Source organism: Solanum tuberosum, unplaced genomic scaffold (assembly GCF_000226075.1).
Source record: "Solanum tuberosum cultivar DM 1-3 516 R44 unplaced genomic scaffold, SolTub_3.0 scf00040, whole genome shotgun sequence".
NCBI lineage: Eukaryota > Viridiplantae > Streptophyta > Magnoliopsida > Solanales > Solanaceae > Solanum > Solanum tuberosum.
The window spans coordinates 737,116-759,964 of NW_006238964.1; the positions used below are offsets into that span (position 1 = coordinate 737,116).

At 30.2% G+C, this 22,849-nt stretch overlaps 2 protein-coding genes across 2 annotated transcripts; both read right to left on the reverse strand.

Annotated features, from left to right (window-relative positions):
* Nucleotides 1-1,084: 1,084 nt before the first annotated feature.
* Nucleotides 1,085-5,465, reverse strand: LOC102597498 (linoleate 13S-lipoxygenase 3-1, chloroplastic-like). The gene is given in 8 exon segments (NM_001288186.1): nt 1,085-1,974; nt 2,170-2,433; nt 2,545-2,846; nt 2,962-3,155; nt 3,275-3,601; nt 3,696-3,936; nt 4,609-4,889; nt 4,963-5,465. Coding segments are annotated over 8 exon segments (2,745 nt in total). The 5' UTR covers nt 5,342-5,465; the 3' UTR covers nt 1,085-1,217.
* Nucleotides 5,466-18,682: 13,217 nt separating this feature from the next.
* LOC102578607 (uncharacterized) lies at nt 18,683-19,285 on the reverse strand. The gene has a single exon (XM_006343062.2). It carries the CDS (start codon nt 19,182-19,184, stop codon nt 18,801-18,803), a length of 384 nt encoding a protein of 127 aa, XP_006343124.1. The 5' UTR covers nt 19,185-19,285; the 3' UTR covers nt 18,683-18,800.
* Nucleotides 19,286-22,849: the final 3,564 nt, after the last annotated feature.

A 22,849-nucleotide genomic window follows, 5' to 3' on the forward strand; every position in this document is an offset into this window, starting at 1 on the left:
AAAATTTGACAGATTCATGTATCTCACAGATTCAAACTCATGTATCCGAAGTATAAAATATGGTAGAGGAAGTAATATTTGAAACTATAGGGAATCTTAGTAATTAGGACCTAAACTAGTGGGATTTATGTAGTTTGCCCTTTTTTAAAATCAAAATAAGTATTTTTGGACTTCCAATAACAACGTCAAACAAACTCTAATTCTTTAAACAACTAATGTGGGCACAACACTAGTACAAGTACATACTTCTTGTTGATGGTTCAATTTCACAAGTTAGGCTACCTTACGTTCTATTCTTATATATGTGAATTTCAAACAACCAGTACACGTTTAATAACAAGACAATTTGGGGCCAAGCTGTCCAAGCATCTAAAAGCGTAATTTAGTGGCTAAAGAAGTAGGTGTAAACTTGAAGATCACAGTCTTAATTTGGGAGAAAAGCTTTCTTCTTATCGGTCTAAGTCTTGATAGATAATATTGTCCAAAATTTGAGTTGGTGGGAGTCATACGTTATTTGGTACCTTTACTGGTGGGAGCTAATTAACATATATCTGGTGGAATTATTGAGTAAGCTTCTAGGACATCAGAATTATTAAAAGAAAATTGAAGGCGACAATAGCTAGGCTCTGTAAAATCAACTGCAATTTCTAAAAAGTAAGAATTGTTTTAGTGGAAAATGTAGTGGCAAAAAAAGTAGATGAAGCTGACAAACATTATTGTGGGAAGTCATGATAGATTTTAGTAGTATTGGTTTTAGTCCAAGTGCTATAATGATGACTTTTAGATTAACGTCACTACGATCACAAATCAGTAAGACACCATTATTTATTATGTAAATTAGATCATGAAACTAACTCAACTTCAAAAGTTAACTCATGAGATGCATATAGTCCAATATCATAAAAGGTGAATGTGAGATATTGTAACATTCCCACACGCTTTGAACCGCACATCTGGACCGTGAACACAGTTGGATGTTGCATTTACTGCACTAGTGGGAACGAAAGGTACGGTCTTGAAAAAAAAATTGAGTATGTGGTAGATGGACTTAAGCTAGTATTAGTAGCTAATTATTTAATTTAATTAATGTTCTTACAAAAATCTAGCTGTAGATACAAACATACATCTTGATATTACATATATGCAGAGAAGACTCACTAGTCCACCCTATTTATGGACTTTATAAACATTGGTTATATATATGTACTTATAATTACTCATATTGATACACTATTTGGAACACCTCTACATGTTACTCCAGGGCCTGAACTTGGTGCCAATAGTTCATATGGTAACACACCAGCACCACACCTATTTTTTAGTTTCGTATCGGCATTTCTTTCATCTATCTCCTTCTCAATTCTCCCTATTTCCGCGGAAAATTTGTAGAACGCTTCAACAATCTCTGCATCTCCGGTCCAAGTAGACGGTTGATGTCTTTCCCCCAAGTATTCTTCGTCCGGGGAATGTGTCGATAATGTGTCAACCACGGCCATGAACTTTGTTGCTTGTAACAAACTTGGTAAAGCTGAGAAGAAATATTTTTGTGGATCAGCTAGGAACACCGCGTACTCGGGATCGTTCTCGTCAGGGATTAATCGACGCATGAGTGGTGGCCGGTTTGGGACGTAGCCACCGTAAGGGTACTGCCCGAAATTCAGTGCAGCGTGTTGCGCTGAAGCCAGCCAGATGAGGGTGGTGAGGATGGAAATGAGGTCCTCTGGAGCAGCTAATGTGGGCCACCAATCCTCATTGCGGAGCTCAACGTGGCCCACATTAATAGTCTCGGCATACCAAGCTTGCAGCTCCCTGTCACTGCAAACTTGGGCCGAGGATGGGTAGTACTGGTTTACGTAATCACGAACCCAGCCCTCGATTGCGCCCCATATCATAAGCCCATCTGCAGCATAAGGATAGTCCTCAATTAGAAGTTTCAGCCCATGAGGTTGTGTTGAGTCCGGTACTGCTATCCCTCTGCATTTTTAAATAAGACCAAATTTTGTTTAGATTTCCCACTTTCACACACAATAATACTACAAACTAAAAAGAAATTAAATTTGAAGGTAATTAATGCGCTGGAATCCGTTAAATTACAGTGACACTGTGACAATATAATTTTTTTCCCGTGTATATAACTTAAATCCTTATTGACTATAGCGGAAATTATACCTTCGGATGAGGTCAGCTGGAAGGCCTTCTAAATCGAAGCGCCAATTCTTGTAGGCAGCAGCACTGATCTCCATGCAGTAGCGACCAGGAGTAAAGCAAGCCTCGATGACACCATCAGCATTGAGCAAGCTCTGGCGAGCCAAGCCGTTAATTTCTAGAGTGTATCTCATATGTGGATCCAAAAGCTTATAAATCGGATGCATCGCGCTTAATTGCCTATGTGCTGCCAATATAAATGGTTCCAAGCATGCATGTGTACGCAACCTACATGACCAAAATCAGTTAATAAAATCATCCAGAAAATTATAAGTACTAAATAAAGGTAAAATTCTCTGTTTTTTCTGCATCAACTCATTTTTCAGGTTAATTACTTACCAGTGGTTGACGAGTTGGTGAACTCCAGCATCATTAGCACAGACGTGTGCTTTAGCGATCTGCCACGTCCAGTTACCAGTGGCACAAACAGGTGGTGTGACAACACGTTTGGATCGCGAACTTGGACCAGTTTGGGGGAGGCTAAGTTCAATGGCAATGGGCTTAAGGGTGCCAACATCAGACAAGAAAAAAATGGTGCGTGTTGCATATGCTTTGCGGCCATCAAGTGCATTAATCCGATCGAGAAATGGAAGGTATACATCATGATGATCCACAATGAAAAGCTTATTTGCATCCAAAGCCTGTCACATTAGGAAATGAACATTTTTAATTAGTAAGACAGTAAGTTAAAATACACTGATAATGTAAAATAATTTGTATCGTTCGTATAAGTGAAATCAAATTGTGTTTAATTACCTCTTGAACAGTCATGCCATTTAGATGACCAAGAATGTGCGCCTCCTTGAGGGCGGATTCTTGAGGGCCATAGATTTCAGGATTAAGCTTGCTTACTGGTGGAAAAACCTGAAGTTTTTCGATGGATACCGGGTTCACTCCTGCTATTGCTTGTCGAGCAAATTCATCATCTCGTAACCAGGCAAATTTGTCCTCTGCAATGTACACAATATTGACATTTGTTAATTAAGCATTCACCACTAGTTAAAAGAATTGCACAATAGGTTTTAATCAGTCATTAATCCTATTTAGCAACAGGTTAGGGACTAATTACTTGATAGTATCTTTGGCGTGTCGTATTTGAGCAGATCTCCTTCTTTGATACTGCTAACAACCTTAGGCAATGGAAGCTTTTTTAAGACTTCGTCCTGAAGACCAAGCTTCAAAAGTAGCCCTTTGCTATAAAGGCTATCGATATCTGAAAATCCTTTGAAATCGTGATTGTTAGAAGAAATGCTGGCCATTAGAGATGGAATTAAGTTATGGAGCACTGCTTTAAGCCTGGAAGTTGAGAATGTATTCATTTTAGACTCCTCAAATTGTTCATCTCTCGGAACATACGTCGGATTTGGCTTCTCCACACGACTCTCCGCACTTATATCTACAAAATATTAATCATAAGACAACAATCGTAAGCTAACTGAATCACAAATTTAACTAATTATCTACACTGACAGTGTAACTAATTAGCTAACCTGTGTCTGTAGGAACACGACCAGAACGACAACGTCTCGGGTAAGGAACATTGTCGTCTCCTCCAAGTTTAGGACGAGCAAAATCAATGCCTTTATCTGGATTTCCAAGATCATTATAGATGTCATAATCATATATTCTATCAGATAATTTTCTGACGCCTTTTCCATCGCCTCTTAAATCTCTTAGCTCCCTCTCTCTTAATGATTTGAGTCCTGCTGGTGTTTCATCCGGTAGATATGGCTGCAAAAATAATGTATATTAATTTTAGTTTGATTTCGATCACATCATATATATATATATTAATAATAATTTATATTAATTTTAGTTTGTTTTTGTTATATATGTGAATTCAATTATTATTACGTATAATATTAAGTTAAAGTCGTTGTATAATTCATAAACTTTAAATCTATAGAAACATGAAGATAAGCAACATCAACATTGGGGGCCATATAAAAAGACATTACGTGTATAATGCATTTAACTCGTGATGGTGTTGCTTTTTTTTTTCTTTTTTTTTTTTTAATGTCTTCTATTTTATTTCTAAATATTCTCTTTGCTCCTTTTATTAATTAAACTATATAACCAGTTTAGAATAATCAAATTTATTTTCCTAAAATAGTCATAAAGTTGTTAGTTACCGTATTATGTTGGTAAAATCTAATATTTAAAAAATTCTTTTTGATCAATTCAAATTTCAAATACGGTACTAATTCAAACTAAGACTACTTTCCTATTTTCCACACGGAAAGCATTATGTCAACGAAACTGAAAATTCAAACATTGAATTGAATAAAATGAATAAATTAATTACTACTGGGCAAGTCATATCAGATGATTAATTTGTCGTCACTAATATGATGATAATTTTATTTAAAAATTAAAGTAGTAAAAGAAAATAAGGAAGTATACCTGATTAGAGAAGAATATTCTTTTTCCAGGATGATCTTTTTTGGGTTGAACCCATGAATTACAGGGGAAATGAACTGGACCACATGCAAAGCCCTCAATAGTAATACTCTCCAGAAAGAACTCTTGCTGGTGCTTGTTCGTCACTGTGATCGCGCCTGGATTTCCGAAATTCGAGTCCACAATGAATTCTGCTGTGTAATTTACTCGCTCTGTTTTCAAGTTCGATTTCTTAGACCAGTCCTTTAACACTGCTTGGTTGCTCTTCTTCGGTCCTTTTGTATCTGAAGAAAATAGAGTCAGAAATTAAATTTTAATGAGAGGCCTTTCGGATCATTAGTTAAGACCTTGACTTACTTGGATCCATGTCAGTGCTGATGAGCTCTAACGTGACATTCCTCCCGATTTTGTCGGTGAAAGCATCAAGATGCTTCACAATTGTCTCCTTCAGATCTTCCTTGTTCTTGTTCCTCACTGTAACTACAGCTCTCACTTTGAATTTCACTGCTTTTTCAGGCACAACTTTGATCAAATTTTCACTTATAGCTGCCATAGTACTCTGTCTGAACGCTTTTCTTCTACTTAAATTCCTCCTTCCTTGAAACTGCTGGTTGAACCAAAGATGATTTTCTTTGTGATAATTATTGGGATTAAAAAGTGCCATTGATGATGAGTTCATAAATGATGATGATTTCTCCAGCAGGGAAATACCCATAATTTCTTTAGCAAGTGCCATTAATAATTTTCTTTCTTTAATTTACGTTGCAATATATGGTGCTTCTTCTGGGTTTTTTTTTCCTTTCTCTTACAAATGAATTGGGAGAGAGGAAAAAAAATGAAGGATTTATTAGTTAGAAATGTTTATTTTTTGAGCATAGTGAAAAGAATGAGATGGTATATATAGAAAGAGATATAAGTTGAATAAAAATTTATGATTCACCGTCCACACGTTTTTGATTTCCTTCACATGAATAGTGGTTGATCATATCATAGAAAAATATGGTGCAGTGGATTGAAACTATTTTTATATAATTAGTTGTTTCGGATTTAATCCTTGATGTCACCTTCTTCATTTATTTTTATTTTTTTGCTGGGGTCCGGTCTTAACAATAATAATGTAAAGTGGGTTTCATTTTAGTGCAAACTTTACACATGGTGGAATTTAGTCAGACCGAGTTGTGAGTTTCACAGGAAAAGACGCGCTCGCCGCTACTTGAAGCCAACGAGAAAGCGGGAAGAAACATAATTTCTCTTTCCTCCACTATTGTTTTTGAAAATATCCAAAATTTATGAGTTTGTAAATTAAGTACAGTATTTTATTTTGTCTCCCTTTGTATATTCTTTGTCAATTAATACTTCTATTTCAATTTTAGATTTACATAAATTAAATACTTTTTCACAAATTTTGAAAATTTATTGAGAATTTTATTAAATATTTATCAATATTTAATTGTCTACTCAATTATTGTTGTATATCAATATTTGACTGTCCATTCATCAATTATTATTATATATTAACTCAATACATAAATCGATAAAATCCATGTTGAAGCTTTGTTAAGAGTCAAATGCAAAAAAATAATTATTTTTTTCGAATAGTGCTAAATGGCCAGAAATTTAAAAAATTATAATATATTTTTTATTTTAAAATAAACTGATTTTTTTTTTCATTTTTTAGTTAAAACATATTAAAGTTAAAATGATAAAAATGTTAAAAAATTTTAAAAAAAATATAGATAAAATAGCATTTTGACCAAAAGAATTTTTCCTTTTTTCTTCTTCTAAAGATTGGAATAATTTTACATCAAAAAGTCAACTAGCGAGAAAAGTAGCTCCATTTCTGTAAAACATGAACAAATTTGATCCTTTTTATTTAATTAAAATAATTAATTATTTTTCTTTTGGGGGGACTATTTCTCAGTATATTTCTTTCTCCAAAATGACAGTCAAAGTGTTGGTGATTAAAAAAATGCTGCACCAACGTTTGTCCCAAAGATTTTTATCTTGGTGAATGTGGTTTTTATGACATGGTTGTCTGTTAGTCATTCATTGAGATTTTGAATAGTCTATTACTTTATTGTATTTCGGGTCCATCCACTATATAATAGTATAATTATAGTATTCAAAAAAGCTAATAGATCTGCTATCTTATCGAGAAGGACATAATAAGATTACTAAAAAAAATTGATTCCAAGGGTGAAAAGTTGTCCATGTGGATGAACAATTTCCATTATTCTAGTCTTCTACATATAAATTCGGAAGTTATAATTTGTGGCAATAGAATAAAAATAATTTGTACGTGTGTGTATTTACTAGGAATGTAAACCTATTAGAAGAAATATTAGATAATATAATTATTTTTTTCTTTGAAAGATTATATATGTCACGTACTTTAAAGTTCTACAAAATTAGCTATCATATGTTTTGTTAATTAGTAAAATATATCATATTTTCATAATATATATAGGTAAGTTGATCTAAAGTCACATATTAAACATAAAAGTACAAAAATAGATGTGTAGGATTAATCTGATCTCAATATGGCCTTGTATTTTATTCACATATGTAGTAAAAACTCATATCAACTTTCAATTTAGAATTAGATTATCAACTTAATATAGATTCACCATATATTTCAAAAATAATAATGATTTTTTTTCAATTTCAAAGACAAAACATACTAACAATTCTTTGTAATCCATTTTTAGTTGAAATTTGTGAGCTAATGTCATTTGAAACAAACCATTAAACGTTTTTCTTCCTTTAATATAATCAAATTTTGATATCTTAACAAGAAATTATTGGAATATTCCAAAAATCATACTTGAATATAGAAAAATTGTAACAATATAATAAATAATAATAGGAATTTCAATGTCCTCTTATTTAATGATACTCTAGATTTTATTGGGGCTTATGAGACCCAAAGAATATAGTTCCGCAGATTCCGCAATCATATATTACTTATTCAATTATATTAAAAGTAAAATTATTATATCTTTTATTTTTACTATTTTTTCAATTTTCTTTATTCAACTTCTCTATTATATTTTGTTAGTGTATAAATATTTTATTGTTAAAATAAAATATTAAGTGTATATGCGTCTTGTAACTTATATGTCCATTAGTTCTGCTAACTCTCATAGTCATTTGTTTCTTGTAACTCATTTAACATCCATTACATTTATCTACCTACACTATATTACTACCCCTCATTCTACACATTGATTATGTGGAAGACTTCTTCACCTATAAATAGTAGTGTTTCTTCCTTTGTGAAGTGTATATATGTCAAAAAAGAAGAGAACTGTGGAAAATATTGTAGTATGTAGTGTGGTAAGTGTAGTGAAACAGAGAGTTGAGACAAATAAAGTTTTCTAAGTCTTCAACTATATTCACTGTACAAAAGAGAATGTTTATATGTTTCAAGAAATAGTACCATTTTAATCATAAAACAACTAATGTTGGATAACTTCAATCCAGCCTCTTTTAGAGTCTTGGTAGAAAAATTATAATACGCAAATAAGTCATATTATTGAATTCCTTACACGGAAACTTCTTGTGTAATCACAAAATTCGTTCAATATTATTCGAAGTCGTAGATTCAAATTCTTGGGTCCGTTAAACTATTGCAAGCCGTGACACACATATTTGATTTATCACACTGCAAGTGCATGTGCATGTGAATGGCAATGTATATTATATTACTGCCCTATTGCAATTAATAATTTGCATTTTTTATGAGTATCAACTCAAAAGCTTTTACAACTCACTTGACGTGATGGACCAAAAAAGGAAGGGGACATTATTGACCATATATATAAGTAAAAATTGAGGACAATTATATAAGAATGACACGTAATTTATTTAATGTTAAATACATGTAGATCAGTAACATTCTCTTTTAGCAAATAATGGCGTGCTGGAATTCTCTTGAAGAACATATCTTAATGTGTGCCGCCATTTAGGCAAAATCGATAACTCATAGTGCCACTTTTGACATTCTAATTCCTAACGAACACGGAATGGACTTAATTCCACACTCAATATATAATTTTCAAAGGTTGTAAATTTCATATTTGGAAATTTATACTAAATAATGAACCTATCTTATTATACACATCTTTTTTTTTCTTACTTTTATACTAGATAATTAACCTATTATATTTTCAATATTATAAACTTCATATTTTAAAATTTATACTAGATAATGAACCTACCTTATTTTACACATCATTTTACTTGTATAGCTAAAATCAATCTTATTTTTAAGATTATAAATTTCATATTTTGTAATTTATACTAGATAGTAAATGTATCTTATTTTACACGTCTCATTTACTTGTTATACTAGATAATAAGTTTATTTTATTTTTAAGATTATAAATTCCTTATATTGACTAAGTTTACATATAGATATCCTTTAAATGACACGGGAATAACTTAATCAAACTCTATATCCATGCTAGAGTACGGAAAATCTATGAATATAGGTGATAATTAATGAGTCAATTATAGGAATAACAAAGATAAAAATCATAAAAATGCTCTATAGCTACAATTTTGCTATTTGCGTTCTATAGCCAAATTATGTTTGCTATGAAACATCTGATTTGTATAAATCGTGATGATTTGTACAAATTGGGCGCTAATTCGTCTGTGTCTATGAAAATTGTGTTTGTATATGTATATGTATATGTTCTCTGTGTTAGGCTAGAGTGACGGGCGAGATTGGGAGAGAGATGAAAGAGGCGAGCGAGAGAGGGAAGAAAGTGGGGAGAGGTGAATTGTATATGTATATCGGTTGTGTTTGTATATTTGCATAAAATTTGAATTCGTCTACAATTGAATCGAGTTAAAATATTTGTATTTGTATATCAAATCTCTCTCTCTCGTTTTATACAAATACAAATTATACATTGTATTTGTATAATTTGTGTTTATATATAACGAAGAGAGAGAATTAAAGGCAAAAGAGAACTAGACAGGGAAATATTTCTATTTGTATGATTATATGTGTATAGGACGGAGAAATATGTATTTGTATTTGTATATACGTCTCTCGCTTTATACAAACACAAACTATATATTTGCGTTTGTATAAAGTAAGAGAGGCGAGGGAGAGATGACTGAAAAAGAGGAGAGTGGCGAGCGAGATTCCAGAAAGGGGGGGAAAGAGGCGAATGGCAAGAAGTTTGCTGCGAATTGGAATTAAATGAAACTGTAACTATAACATTTATTTTGAATTAAAAGCTTGTTATATAATGCTCAATTTTCCCAATGAAAAAATAAGGAAAAATTAATCCCTATTAACTAATCTTGACCTGTTATAATACTAGATGATTAATCATAGTTAAATTTTAAGGTTGTAAATTTCATATTTGGAAATTTATACAATAAGAAAAAAATAATCCCTATATATGTATAAGATACTATAGTACATCCTATAATTCTATTAATTACTCCCTCTCTGTCCATAATTATTTGTTCACTTTTCTTTTTATAGTTGTCCCTAATTATTTGTCCATTTTGACAAATTAAGAAAAGACAAAATAATTTTACCTATTATACCCTCAATTAATTACTTTGAAAAAGGTAGAATTTTTGAAAATCTTAAAATTTTAATTCATCCTGCTTCATAATTAATAGGGGTAAAATGATAAACTCACTATGTCAATAATTACTTTCTTAATAGGTGTGACAATTCAAAAGTGGACAAGTAATTAGAGACATAGGGATTAATAATTAGTAATATAACATAATTAGTAATATAAAATAAATGTTAGTAATTATTTTTTTAAAAGATAAATGATCAAATAAAGCGTGCATTCATAGGGAATTAATATTAGGAGAAATTACTTAACTACACTCCTTTACTTACTTTAATATCCATTTATTCCTACTTATTTCAAAATTTTCAAAAATCTCTTATTTACCTATGTATCCCGCATGTATCCCGTGCACAACGCTATGTATCTCGCTATGTGAATGTATCAAACCTAATGTATCCCATGCACAAAGCTATGTATCCCACAACCATCATTTTTAATGGATTTTTGGTAAATAGAAAACTAGAAGGGATAAGATGTTATTTAGTATATGTGGTTCCTATAATTTATACTTAATATTATCTAGAAAAGATGAAAAAATAAATTAAAGGTTGAATGCCCAATTAAGGATTCTGCCTAGCTAGTCATAGGGAATTGATATTATCTAGAAAAGATGAAATTATCAATTAAAGGTTGCATGCCAATTAAGGATTCTGAAAACCGTTCTTCTTCTCCAATTAAAGGTTGCATGCCACATCAGCATTCTGAAAACCCTTATTCTTCACCGTTAATTCTGTAAATCTGTCATTAACAACCGTTTCATTGTTATCAAGATTGTAGATTCGAACTTCAGTACTCCCAGAAGAAAGAGCCCTAGATTTATAAATAATCATGATACGATTAACTTCAATTTACTCACCCAAAGTTATGAAGAACAATATGGCTAAGAATATCGCTTCTTCTGATTCTGTTTTTGTTCATTATAAAAGCAACCAAAGGGGAAAAAAAAATACTGTATACTGTTTCTGTCGTTAAATCAGTTTTTTTTTTTCAATTTTTATATATACTGTATACAGTATGTATTAGCTAGGAACTTAATGAATATTAAATTAAAGTTTATCGTAGTGATATTTGAAAAATAGAATAATAAGTTTGATATTTCCAATTGAAAAATATGGGATGTTGGTCTAACGAATGTTTAAAACAATAACTATTTTTCTCTTGTTTTAATTTGACTTGGATTCTCTAATTTCATACTTAGGGTCATACCGTCATAGTACGTAGTAGTTGTTAAGCATTGACAAGTAATATGTCTACTAGTGAAAAATCAAATCAAAATGTCATATTTACTCCTACAACTATTCAAAAAAGACACGATTACACTTTCTTCGAAGGTGCCAAATAATTAAAGAACTAATGAACAAGAAATTCCATCGCAAAAATTGGATAAGGTGTTTGTCTAAGTGATTAAACCTACATCAATATTTTATTATTTTATGGACTAGGAGTCTTATAATGCAGCCCTTAAGAGAGAGGGAAAAAAAGGAGAAAATTATAATAGGGTTAGTAATTAATGTCGGATTAATAGTATAAGCTAGAATTAATTATGTGTAAAAACAATGATTAAGACAAAAATACCCTTGATATCCTTCAAATCATTTTCCTACTAAATAGGTTGGAAGGTATTTATGTAAATGAATAATAATTATTAATTTTTTTTAGTAAGATTTGAACAAGCTGACGAAGAGGGAAAATAGTTGAAATAAGAAAATTAAAACAAAGAATAGAAAAGGCAGAATTTTGACATAGACTACATTATCATTTTCAACCACTTATAATTTGATGGGTTTGGACCAAACAATGACGGCAATTTTAGAACGAGTGGACAAGTAATTAGGGACGGAGGAAGTATATCAAATGAAAGTTTGTCGGCAACATAATTGAGTCAATTTTTTCGTAATTAAAAAGTCATTCAACTTATTAATTTAGTGACTTTCGTTAAATATGCTTAGATAGAGTCAAGTTATTATTTTGCCAATTTTTTTTTTAAAAATTAATTAGTCAAATACAAGTTTACTGCTTTCTAAAATACTTTTTCAATAAATAATTTTCAAAATAAATGAATTTTGGATGATTGACCCAAAAGGTTATTATTTGAGGTACATATATGCTCTAAAGTCGAAATATTATATCACGTAGAAAGATAGGTCTAAAGAATTACAACATCAGTCTAAATTATTATTATTATTTTGTTTCATTTTTCCTGTGGTCTGTGGGCATGGGATATTAGAAAAATCAAAGGAAGATGAATTTCAAGCGAAAACAAATTAAGGAAAAGATGATTATTGTGTTCACATTTCGCATGGGTCGGAAAGTTAAAACGGTTGGTGAGAGGCAGCAATTTCGGCAGCTAAATTTGTCCTCCGAGTTTATGAAAATTGACTACTAAATCTTGACTCCACTCTAATCGTGTGTAATGGTCTAGTCTGTTAGTGATATTATTCTTTTTGAGTCAAGACTCGTATGATTATAAAACACATTACTAATTTGTAAGACATGTATTTATATATTGAACTTTTTTCTTGTGTTTTGCTTATGTGGACTTTAAATTCTAAGTTGGGGTGTCATATAGACCCCTCTTCTAAACTTAACGTCCTTGTTAAGGTTTATCTCACCCCATGAAATTTGTCTAGAATCAGCACTAAGGTTTCCTTGTCGAGATTAGCATAAATTCAGTTGAACTATGGCCACATCAACAAGGCTGACACATAATTGACTCTAATACCATCTCTAATAGCCGAATCCGCTAAAAAAATTACCCACTCTAAATCTAGACCCGCACGACTTTAGAACATTTCACTAATTTATAAAACTTACTTATATTCTCAATATTTTTCAAATATAAAACTTCTTATTCTATGATAGGGTGTCAAAAACGGTTAACCCTTCAAAAGTTTGGAAGCAGTTCCTCTCCGGTGCCCTCCGAGTATCACAAAATGGGAACCAAAGGAAATGGAGGGTAAGTGCACTGGTCCAAAAGTTTTGATACCTTGATAAAGCAAGAACAAATTATAAAATTATAAAAGGATTACATATTCAAAAACTAATAATTAAGTATAATTTATTATATATACTAATCACACATAAGTTATTCCATATGAAAATCTAGAATTAATTGTATTGAAAATGCAATATAAAATACATTAATATTGCGTATACTATGAACGAAATGTCAACCATATGCAATATAATAAAGTACGTATCAATTTATTTATTTTTATAATGAACATATATTGTGAATATATTAATTAAACTCTCACAACTCGTAGTTTTCCTAGAGTTGGTAACCTATCTACATAGAGCAACTACTACCTTTTTTCTTTTTGAATTGTTTCCATATTCTTCCGTTTAATATCCACATAGTTCTTATGTACCAAATTTCATATTGTATTATTTCCTTACCCAATTACCGAGGAAATGGAGGTTTCAATTGAATTTCCCTATTGAAAAACTATAACATCTAAATAGAAAAAGGATAATTTCTTTCTTAATAGATATGTATATAAATTGTTGAACCTTTTTAAGATAAAAAAAAACTTTTAGATATATTATTTTGAACATCTTTGTGAATCGCTTATCTAAATTTCTGAGTGATATCACTAATTTAAGATAACGAAAAACTTTTAAATAGTAGTATTTATAACACCAACATTTTATATAAATCGTCTGTACGTTTTAGTAACTTTAAATATAATGATATTAAGTCAATTATCGCTATCCATTTTTGTGTTAATAAATGTTAACACTAATTTTATTTTTATTATCACCAAATATGTTTTTGCTGTAGATGGATAATCATATAGTGGCCAGTAACGGAATGAAGAAAGACCACACATGCATTTGTCTTCTTTTTAATGGAATATGCAACGTGTGAGAATCACAGCTTTCTCTATATACGTGCCGGAATAGCTATTAGTACTAGAATTAAAACATGATTGATAACGAAGTTTGATTACGATGGAATAGTAAGTATTTTTTTATTCTTAATAGAAATTTTGGATTCAAAACCTAGTTGATATAAAATTGTTTTTATTATAGATTCTTTTACTCCCTAATTTAAGTTTTTTTTTTTTTAATTATGAATCTAAATTTAATTATGCTCCAACATGAATAAGTGAAAAATAAAAAAATAAAAAAGGACAATAATTGATAAAACTTCAAAATGGCCCACTGTCCTTCCTTATGAATTGCAGTTCTACGGCCCATAAGAAAACGGCACAGTCCCATTACAAAATTTGGACGAGGCCAATTCCCATTTAATCAAGGGAAAGTTACATCCGGCAGGACGGCAAAATACACTATTTTCTATATATTAAATAATAATATTATATACAAAAAAAAAAAAAAAATTTGATAGATGACTACACCATATGAAAATCTTTTTAATCAATCATTCATCTAAGTATACTTGCACGGACAAATTATTTGTGTGTAACCATTTAAGTTTTAATATTTTGTTTAATAATACATAAATTTGAGCAATACATTTTTGCTTAGTTAAAATGGCAAGACTTTTAGCACATGACTATCACAATCTTGGATCACTAAGTAAGATGATTTTTAAGATTAATTCATGAGCAAAATGTTGACATTCTCGCATGAGACATGTTCCTTATTTAATCGCCAACAGAATCTCAGCAATGCAAGCCTCTGGTTTGGTTTTTATTTTCAAACAAATTCATAAATAGGGTAGTGTTTAATTTGTCAACATTTCTTAAATTTGCGTGAAGTTCAAAAGTTTGGCATCATTTGTGGACTATTAATTACAAGTATATGTTTCACGTGGAGTAATTTACAAGTCTGACTAGGTTGATAACACGTGTCAGTATTGCTGCATCAAAAGCTTTTATAAAAAAAAATAAAAAAATAAAACAATATCCCACAAAGTGTCAGATTTATGCAAATTTTCAGTAATTTTCTCTTGTTTATTTCTTCTTGTCATGAAAATTTAAAATATAGTATGTTGTAGTCACATAGGCTTATATCTACTAGAGTCTAGATATTAGCTAGACTAGGGGCTGAGGCCGAACAACCATATTATATAAATAGTATACAACAACGACAATAATAACAAAAAAAACCCATTAAAATCTCACTATATATCGTCTTGAGAGGGTATAGTGTACGTATATGTTATTACTACTTCGTAGAAATAGACATGTTGTTTCCGAAAGACCCTCGGCTAAAGTGCATTAAATCCAAGTAATTAAAATGAAAAACAAACAAACAATGAATAGTATATTTTTTAAAATGCATATACGTAAGTTGTTGAGTTCTTGCTTTTGAGTTATTCAAATACTAGTTTACCTATAGACTCAGTAGTTCAGAACATAAAAGCTACTACCAAATAAAGAATTTGCCAGTAAATCGAGAAATATAGAAATAAAAAAAGCACTTGTGTCTTGTGGGAGTTATAATTAGTTTTTGGAGTATTTCTTAAAAAAGCAGAGTCTAGGACTAGCTAGAGGACACATTATCTATAGATAGCCACCAAAAAGATAGTGCTACCACGTTTTTTTTTCTGTAGTTTTAAACCACTAGATATTATTAAAGGAATATAAAGAGGCCTAATTTCGTTAATGTTAAAGTAGTTGTTGAGAAAGTTTGATATTTTAAATACCACAAATGGTTTTACGTAATCCATTTTTTTACTATATTTTGCTGATCAGTGACTATTTGTTATATGGTATGAGAGATGAGATAGATAAGAATATCTTATGAATTGAATTATATATCTCATGGATTTAGCTATTTCACTTCTATATATGGTATAGATAAGTACAAATGGTGAGATTAAATATTGCAGGACTAATTAATGGTCAATAATCAAATATGAAATAAAATAATCTCATATTTTGTTGCAAAATTATGATCCTTATCTCGCATACCAAATCATCAAGGATTTAGTAGAGGAGTAGCTAGAGGGACAACTATTGAAGGAAAATTGTTTAAATTAACTGCTTTTGTATTGACGTGACCGTGGCAATAGACATGCATAAGAGAAAAATTCTCAGATAGCCATTTTTGGACTTGTAAAATTGAAAAACAATCACAGATTTTGTGTACTTTTGACCTTTTTTATTTGTGTAACTTCGAAATTCATAAAACTATATATTATGGGATGATTAATTGTATATGATAAGTGATTATGTTTCAACGAATTTTCATGCACTAATTAGTTTTCAAAAAGAAATCAGTTGGAAAATTCATATTATTATTATAGTATAGACCCATTTTTGTAAGGGTAAACTACGTATATCCCACTACTTTACATCCCAATTACTAGGAATTCCGTTAGTTTTCAATATTACTTCCTATACCACTTTTTATTCCTAAGATACACGGGTAATAATTCTTAAGATACATGACTCTATTAAAATTTAAAGGAGGGATCCATGTTTTAAAAGATAGGATACACGTTCCTTAATTAATTTGAATTAATCGTGGGAGATAATCCCTTAATTGAAGGAGTAAGTTATGGGAGATATAACAACCATAACGTAATTCATGGCTCCATTTCATCATCAACGATTTATATATCAAATTATTTTCTGAAGTTCTTCATCTTCTTAATCAAATTAAGATTCTTTTCAACCTTTAAATTTTCGATTTTTTTTTATTATGGCGAATATCACAGTATTGTTGAGGCATTCCGGTTCATGGGTATCTGAAATTGATTATGAAAACTATAGAATTGATGGAATAATTTTGAGAGATAATGCAAACTACAACAATCTACTAATCATATATGCTACCCAAATTCGAGATACATGATATTTTTACGAGATACACAATATAAAATCTGTAGACATTTTTCTCATGTATATGTTCTACATTATTTTCAGGTCGTTTAGTTGTTCGAGATACACTATAAAAGTATGGCAAATTTATTTTCATATTGAGAGATACATGTATCCGCCGAATTTAAAATTGAGATACATATTTTATTTGTTTATATTAATTAGTTGTAACTGATTTCCATAATTAGAGGAGTATCATTACTCGGGAGATACATGTATCCATCGGTTTTAAAAGTTGAGATACACAATTTATCACTTTAAATTAAAGGGGTGTAACTTATTTCCTTAATTAAAGGATTAATTGATAAATAATTAACAACCCATTTACAGGATCCTTGCGTATCTAACAATTTTATAAATCATAATAATTTTATAATTATAAACTTCATCTTCTTCATCAATTCCTTATTCCTTCATTTGTATCTTAAATTTTCTAATTTTTCGGCCTTGAGATACATGTATCATTACTCGCGAGATACATGTATCCATCGGTTTTACAAGTCGAGATACACGATTTATTACTTTGAATTAAAGGGGTGTAAATAATCTCCTTAATTAAAGAATTAATTGATGAATAATTAACAATCCAAACGGATTTATAGAACCTTTGCAAATTAACTCTAACAAGTTTTTCTAAAATAACGAAATCATAAACCATTGTAATTTTGTAATTGTAGTAATGGTGGGATACGTGAGGTATCTGTTTTGGAATTGGGGAGGGAAACGGCTGAAAAGAATAGAGAGAAATTAATTTGAATTGTTAGTGTCATGCTAATTGAGGAGATGTAATTTTAAGATAATTATACATTATCATTTTTAAAGGGATTGTGTATCTGATTTAATTTTTTTTAAAATATGGTATATTTTTTTTAAAGTGGTAATCTATGTAATATTTTTAAAGGAGAGATAAATTATGTATATGTGGTAGTTAAGTATGTCTAGATAGGTAGTTTTCCCTTTTTGTAAGTTGTTTTTTCAAAATTTAACAGTGGGCTTCAAGCCCAAACCCTTAAAATCCAGTGCACACCTTGTCAAATGGGACCATCGGCAACTAATATCCCAAACTTTCTTTGGGCTGATTTACGCAAATGTTCCTTCATAGGTGCTATTTTATTTTTATTTTTACGTGCAAATATTGTCTTTATTACCAAATTACCTTTCTGTAAATGTTAAATTTATCTAATGTTTGTTCTTATAAACCTCACTCATACAAATTAATCATTAGATTTTCGTCTAACATTTGCAATTACTATAACATTTTAGATTGGGATATTGCGATTTGTCGTCTAACGTCTGTCCTTGAGCAGTTTCATACTTGTCACGTTTTATAGTTAATTATTGCATATTCCATTTGGTGTTAATCTTATTGGTTAGATATTAATATATTGGATATTAAAATACTGATTAAAATCTTATGAAATATTCTTATCGACTATTATTTGTCTTCTTGTTCTAGGGATAACTATTCTAGATCATCAATTTTAACACATTCGATAGTGACGAAAGCGCTCATAACAAACCCAATAAATAAAAGCAAAAATAGTTCAAGTATATGTTTGCATATGATCTCATGAACATTGCAAATAATTCATCAATTGGCACTAAAAAAATTATAAACAAATTAATATATTTATAATTTGGTAAGCAAAGCAAAACATCTTAATTTCAACAACATATATTGCCAATATAGTCCCCAAAGGTGCGATTTAGAAAATAAAATGTATGTGGATCTTATCCCTACCTTACGGAAGTAGATAGATTATTTTTGAAAGATACTTAACTTTTATCAAATAACACTACGATTTGAAAAAGCATTCGGGGTAAGGCCCAACATTGGAATAGCAAAAGAGCTCTGCAATACAAACCCTCGATGAAATGTATCAACTGCTTCGTTCCCTTCCAATATGTCATTTACCGCTGACCAATAAAATTCTTTTATTTTCTTCGCCATATTTGAGTAGTGCAATTTCAGCCCCTTTAATATTCGGACTCGTCGGAAAATCCTCAATAGAAGGAATCTTCGCCGGTGCTTCTTCCCTCCAGCTCCGAGCTGAATTACCGGTAACTTCTTTCGTCGAAATGATAATTTACGGCGGGCCTGACTGAATATGGATGTGGAATTGGCATGGCTTATACTTTTGTTGAGGCTAATTTGGTCAGAATAAGCCATTATTTGTTTTGTTTTTGATCGAATAATTCTAAGAGAATTGAGAACTAATATATAAGGAGATAGAAGAGTTGACCAAGTAAGTGCTGTGTAATGCAAATTACTTCTGCTCAACTAAGGGGTGTTTGGTTGGAGGATAGACAGAATCATAAAATCTCATACTATAAGATGCAATATATATTATTTGATTGAGGTATATAGATAAATATAAACAATTAATCTCAGAATTAGATAATATAATATTTTGTTGGAGATACGGAACAATATTAACATTAAATTATACACAAAAATATGTAATGCACAAATTAAGTAACTTAATTTGTGCATAACCCTACATTATTATCATGTAAACACATCATTTTGTATCATCAATCAACTTTAATTTTTATTTTAAACACATAATTTTATTTTTCTTTTCGAAATTGGGGGTAGGGAAAATTGAAAAGGAGATTACGAGGTGGAAAATCGAACTTTTATTTCATTAATAAGGTGAAAATTTATATAATCAACAATTCGAGCTACACAAATTCCTCTATTTTACGCACATTAGTTATTACTAATTAATGATAATTAATGGATGGAAATGGTAGCCCTCTTGTTAGCCTCATTTTAGGCCGTTAAGCTCCATAGGCTCTAAAGTCTAGACCATTCACTAACCTATAATTTATTTGTTGATGAAAAATTGAAAATAAAATTACAACTGAAAAACTAAATGAAGGAAATAAATATTTTCAGGATAAACGGTGGATAAATCATTCCCTTTAAAGAGATTTAACTTCATTGCAACAAATTTTTTATCCACAAACTGCTTTGCTATGACAAAAATTGTTTTAATATTATACTTTTTTTAAAGAAGCCCAAAATTATTATCTTCGATGATTTTTACATTACTTAAGTGCTTGAAAAGGAAGATGCAGATTATTTCCCACCTCTGAAAAATTATTAACTTCAAAAGATATGTTTTATGCTAGCTCGAATAAGCTTTAATATTAATAGTGGATAAAATGTTTTGAATAAATATAAGAACTATATTAGACGACGTGGTAAAATAGATAATAGTATCTAAAGTAGGTAGAATAGATGTCGAATCAAATTAAAATATTAGCACGTCGTTTTATTAAATTGTAGCAAGTTGAACATAAACGTCTTTAAAGAAAATATATCAAATTTAAGGGCGTATTTGGTATAAATAGAATGTTTTCCATAAAAAGATATTTCCTTGAATATTTTCTTATTCTTTTTTTCTTTTTAGAGAAGAAATTATTCTGTCATTATTCTTCTTCTTCTTTTTTTTTTTTTTTTTTTGTGTAAATATACAAAAAAAAATATTATACCAAAATATTTGTTTATGTGAGTGAGGGTATGCAGTAAAGTGCGAGGTTGGTGTGGATGGGGTGGAGGAAGGATGCGTTGGAGACGGAAAATGAGAGTAACATGACAGTTATGAAACTTGATTTTTTCTAATTTTATAAAGAGATGTCATTTTTCTTAATTTTAGAAAAATTGTTTTTTTTAATAAAATATTTACAACACCTTTTTACTGACCTGACACAAAAACTTCAAAAATATTTTATGAATGATGTTACCATCCATAACAAAACACTCCCCAACTTGAAAATGACCAATACCAAGAGAATCTAATTAATTAATGGGATGAAAGTGCTTGGTCTAGCAATTGAAGCATTTAATTATTAATTTTAAAGTGCTAACTTCGAAAAACATGTTCTTAAAATTTCACCTAAAATAATTTAATCAAATTAAGAACGTGCAAAACAAAACATATCTAGTAAAATGGAATGGAGGGAGTGAGTTTCATTAAAGAAATAATTTTCATGTTAAAAATACTTGGAAGTTGGACCTCAGTACATTTCCAGATCGAAAAGAGTCGCAAATTTCAAGTTGATCACAATTCACGATAGTAAGGTTGTGGGTTCGAGTTACTAAGGGATCAAATAAGTATTCAAAAATAACCTCTCTATCTCCACGAGGTAGCGGTAAGATCTGTGTACACTCTTCCATCTTCGGACCTTACTTTGTGTGATTTCACTGAAAATGTTGTTAAAAATGACAAGTAAAAATGAAAGGGAAGTGCTAACTGGCCAGAAAATTAAAAAAACTATAATATTTTTTTTATTTTAAAAAAACTGATCTTTTTTCCATTTTTTTAGTTAAAATGTATTTAAATTAAAAGGGTAAAAATATTTAAAAAGTTAAAATAACATAGAAAAAATATCATTCTGGCCAAAAAGATTTTTCCAAAATGAAAAATGTATTTTTAAAATAATGAACAAATTAAAGAGAACGGGAAAAGTATTAGTTTTCAAATTTGAATTTTTCTCCATCTATAAGAAACATTCATACTCATGGTTCATAAAATGAAATAATTGAATTTTGCTCAAGCTTGGAGTTCCTTTCATTGTAAACCCGTATGATTTTCATGTTCTCCAACTTTGTTCGGAGAAATAATTAACAGTTTGTAACGTACAAACATTATGTGAAAGTACACTTCAAACATAATTTCTCATTTAATCATATTGCAAGACTTGGTTCAACGTCAAGTTATGGTGATTGTCTGGAAAAATATCGTTTATGTTATATATAGTCGAGATGATAATACTAATAAATTATTAAAATTTCTTATTTTATATTGGATAAGATTTATCTTAACAAGTTATGATAATCATTAGAATTGTAATAAATGTTGAATAATTGCCCGAATCATTTCATCGAGTTTTGTAGCCAAAAATTCTTTACATTACGTTAAACTTTAGTTTTAACTTTTCAAAACTATCTCACAGTGCTTGGGATGAACACATTAATTTTCCCAATAAATAAAAGACTAAAATAGTTCAAGTGCGTAATGTGCATGCATGATCTCATGAAGATTGCAAATAATTCATCAACTGTCACTACAAAAAATAAGTGAATAAATTAAGGAAAATAAAATTTAGGAGTATATTTTTAAGCAAATGAAAGAAAAACATCTTAATTAATTTCAACAAAAATAAAAAATAAAATTAAATAAGCAACATTGTAATCCCACATATGAATTTGCAGAGTCTAAATTGTTAAATCAGAAATAAAACGAATAAAAAATAATTTTAGGTTATAGCTTTCAAATAGTACGATGATTTGGGAAAGTAGGTACGATGATCATAGCAAAAGAGGTATGATGAGTTGCTCTGTTTCCTTCCAATATGTCATTTACCGCCGACCAATAACATTCTTTTATTTTCTTCATTCCCTCTTGTCGGAAAATTTTCACCGGAGAGGACTTCCGCCGGTGCTTCTTCCCTCCGCCTTCGACCTGGACAACCGGTAACTTCTTCCGCTGGAATGACATTTTGCGGCGGAATATGGATGTGGAATTGGCATTAATGCTTTTACTTTTGTTGACGCTATTTTGATCAGAATTAGTCATTATTGTGTTTTTAGTTGTACTTACTACTTTTTTGTTCAAATAATTCTGTTTGTTGAACTAACATATATATAAGGGATAGAAGAGTAGAACATGGTCTGCATAATGCCAATTACTTCTCCTCAACTAAGGGATTAGACTTGGTTTGAGGATAAGAGTGAATCATAAAATTATATATCTCATATAAGATATGATACTATTTGATTGAGGCTTATAAGATATACGATATTATTTGATTGAGGTATAATAT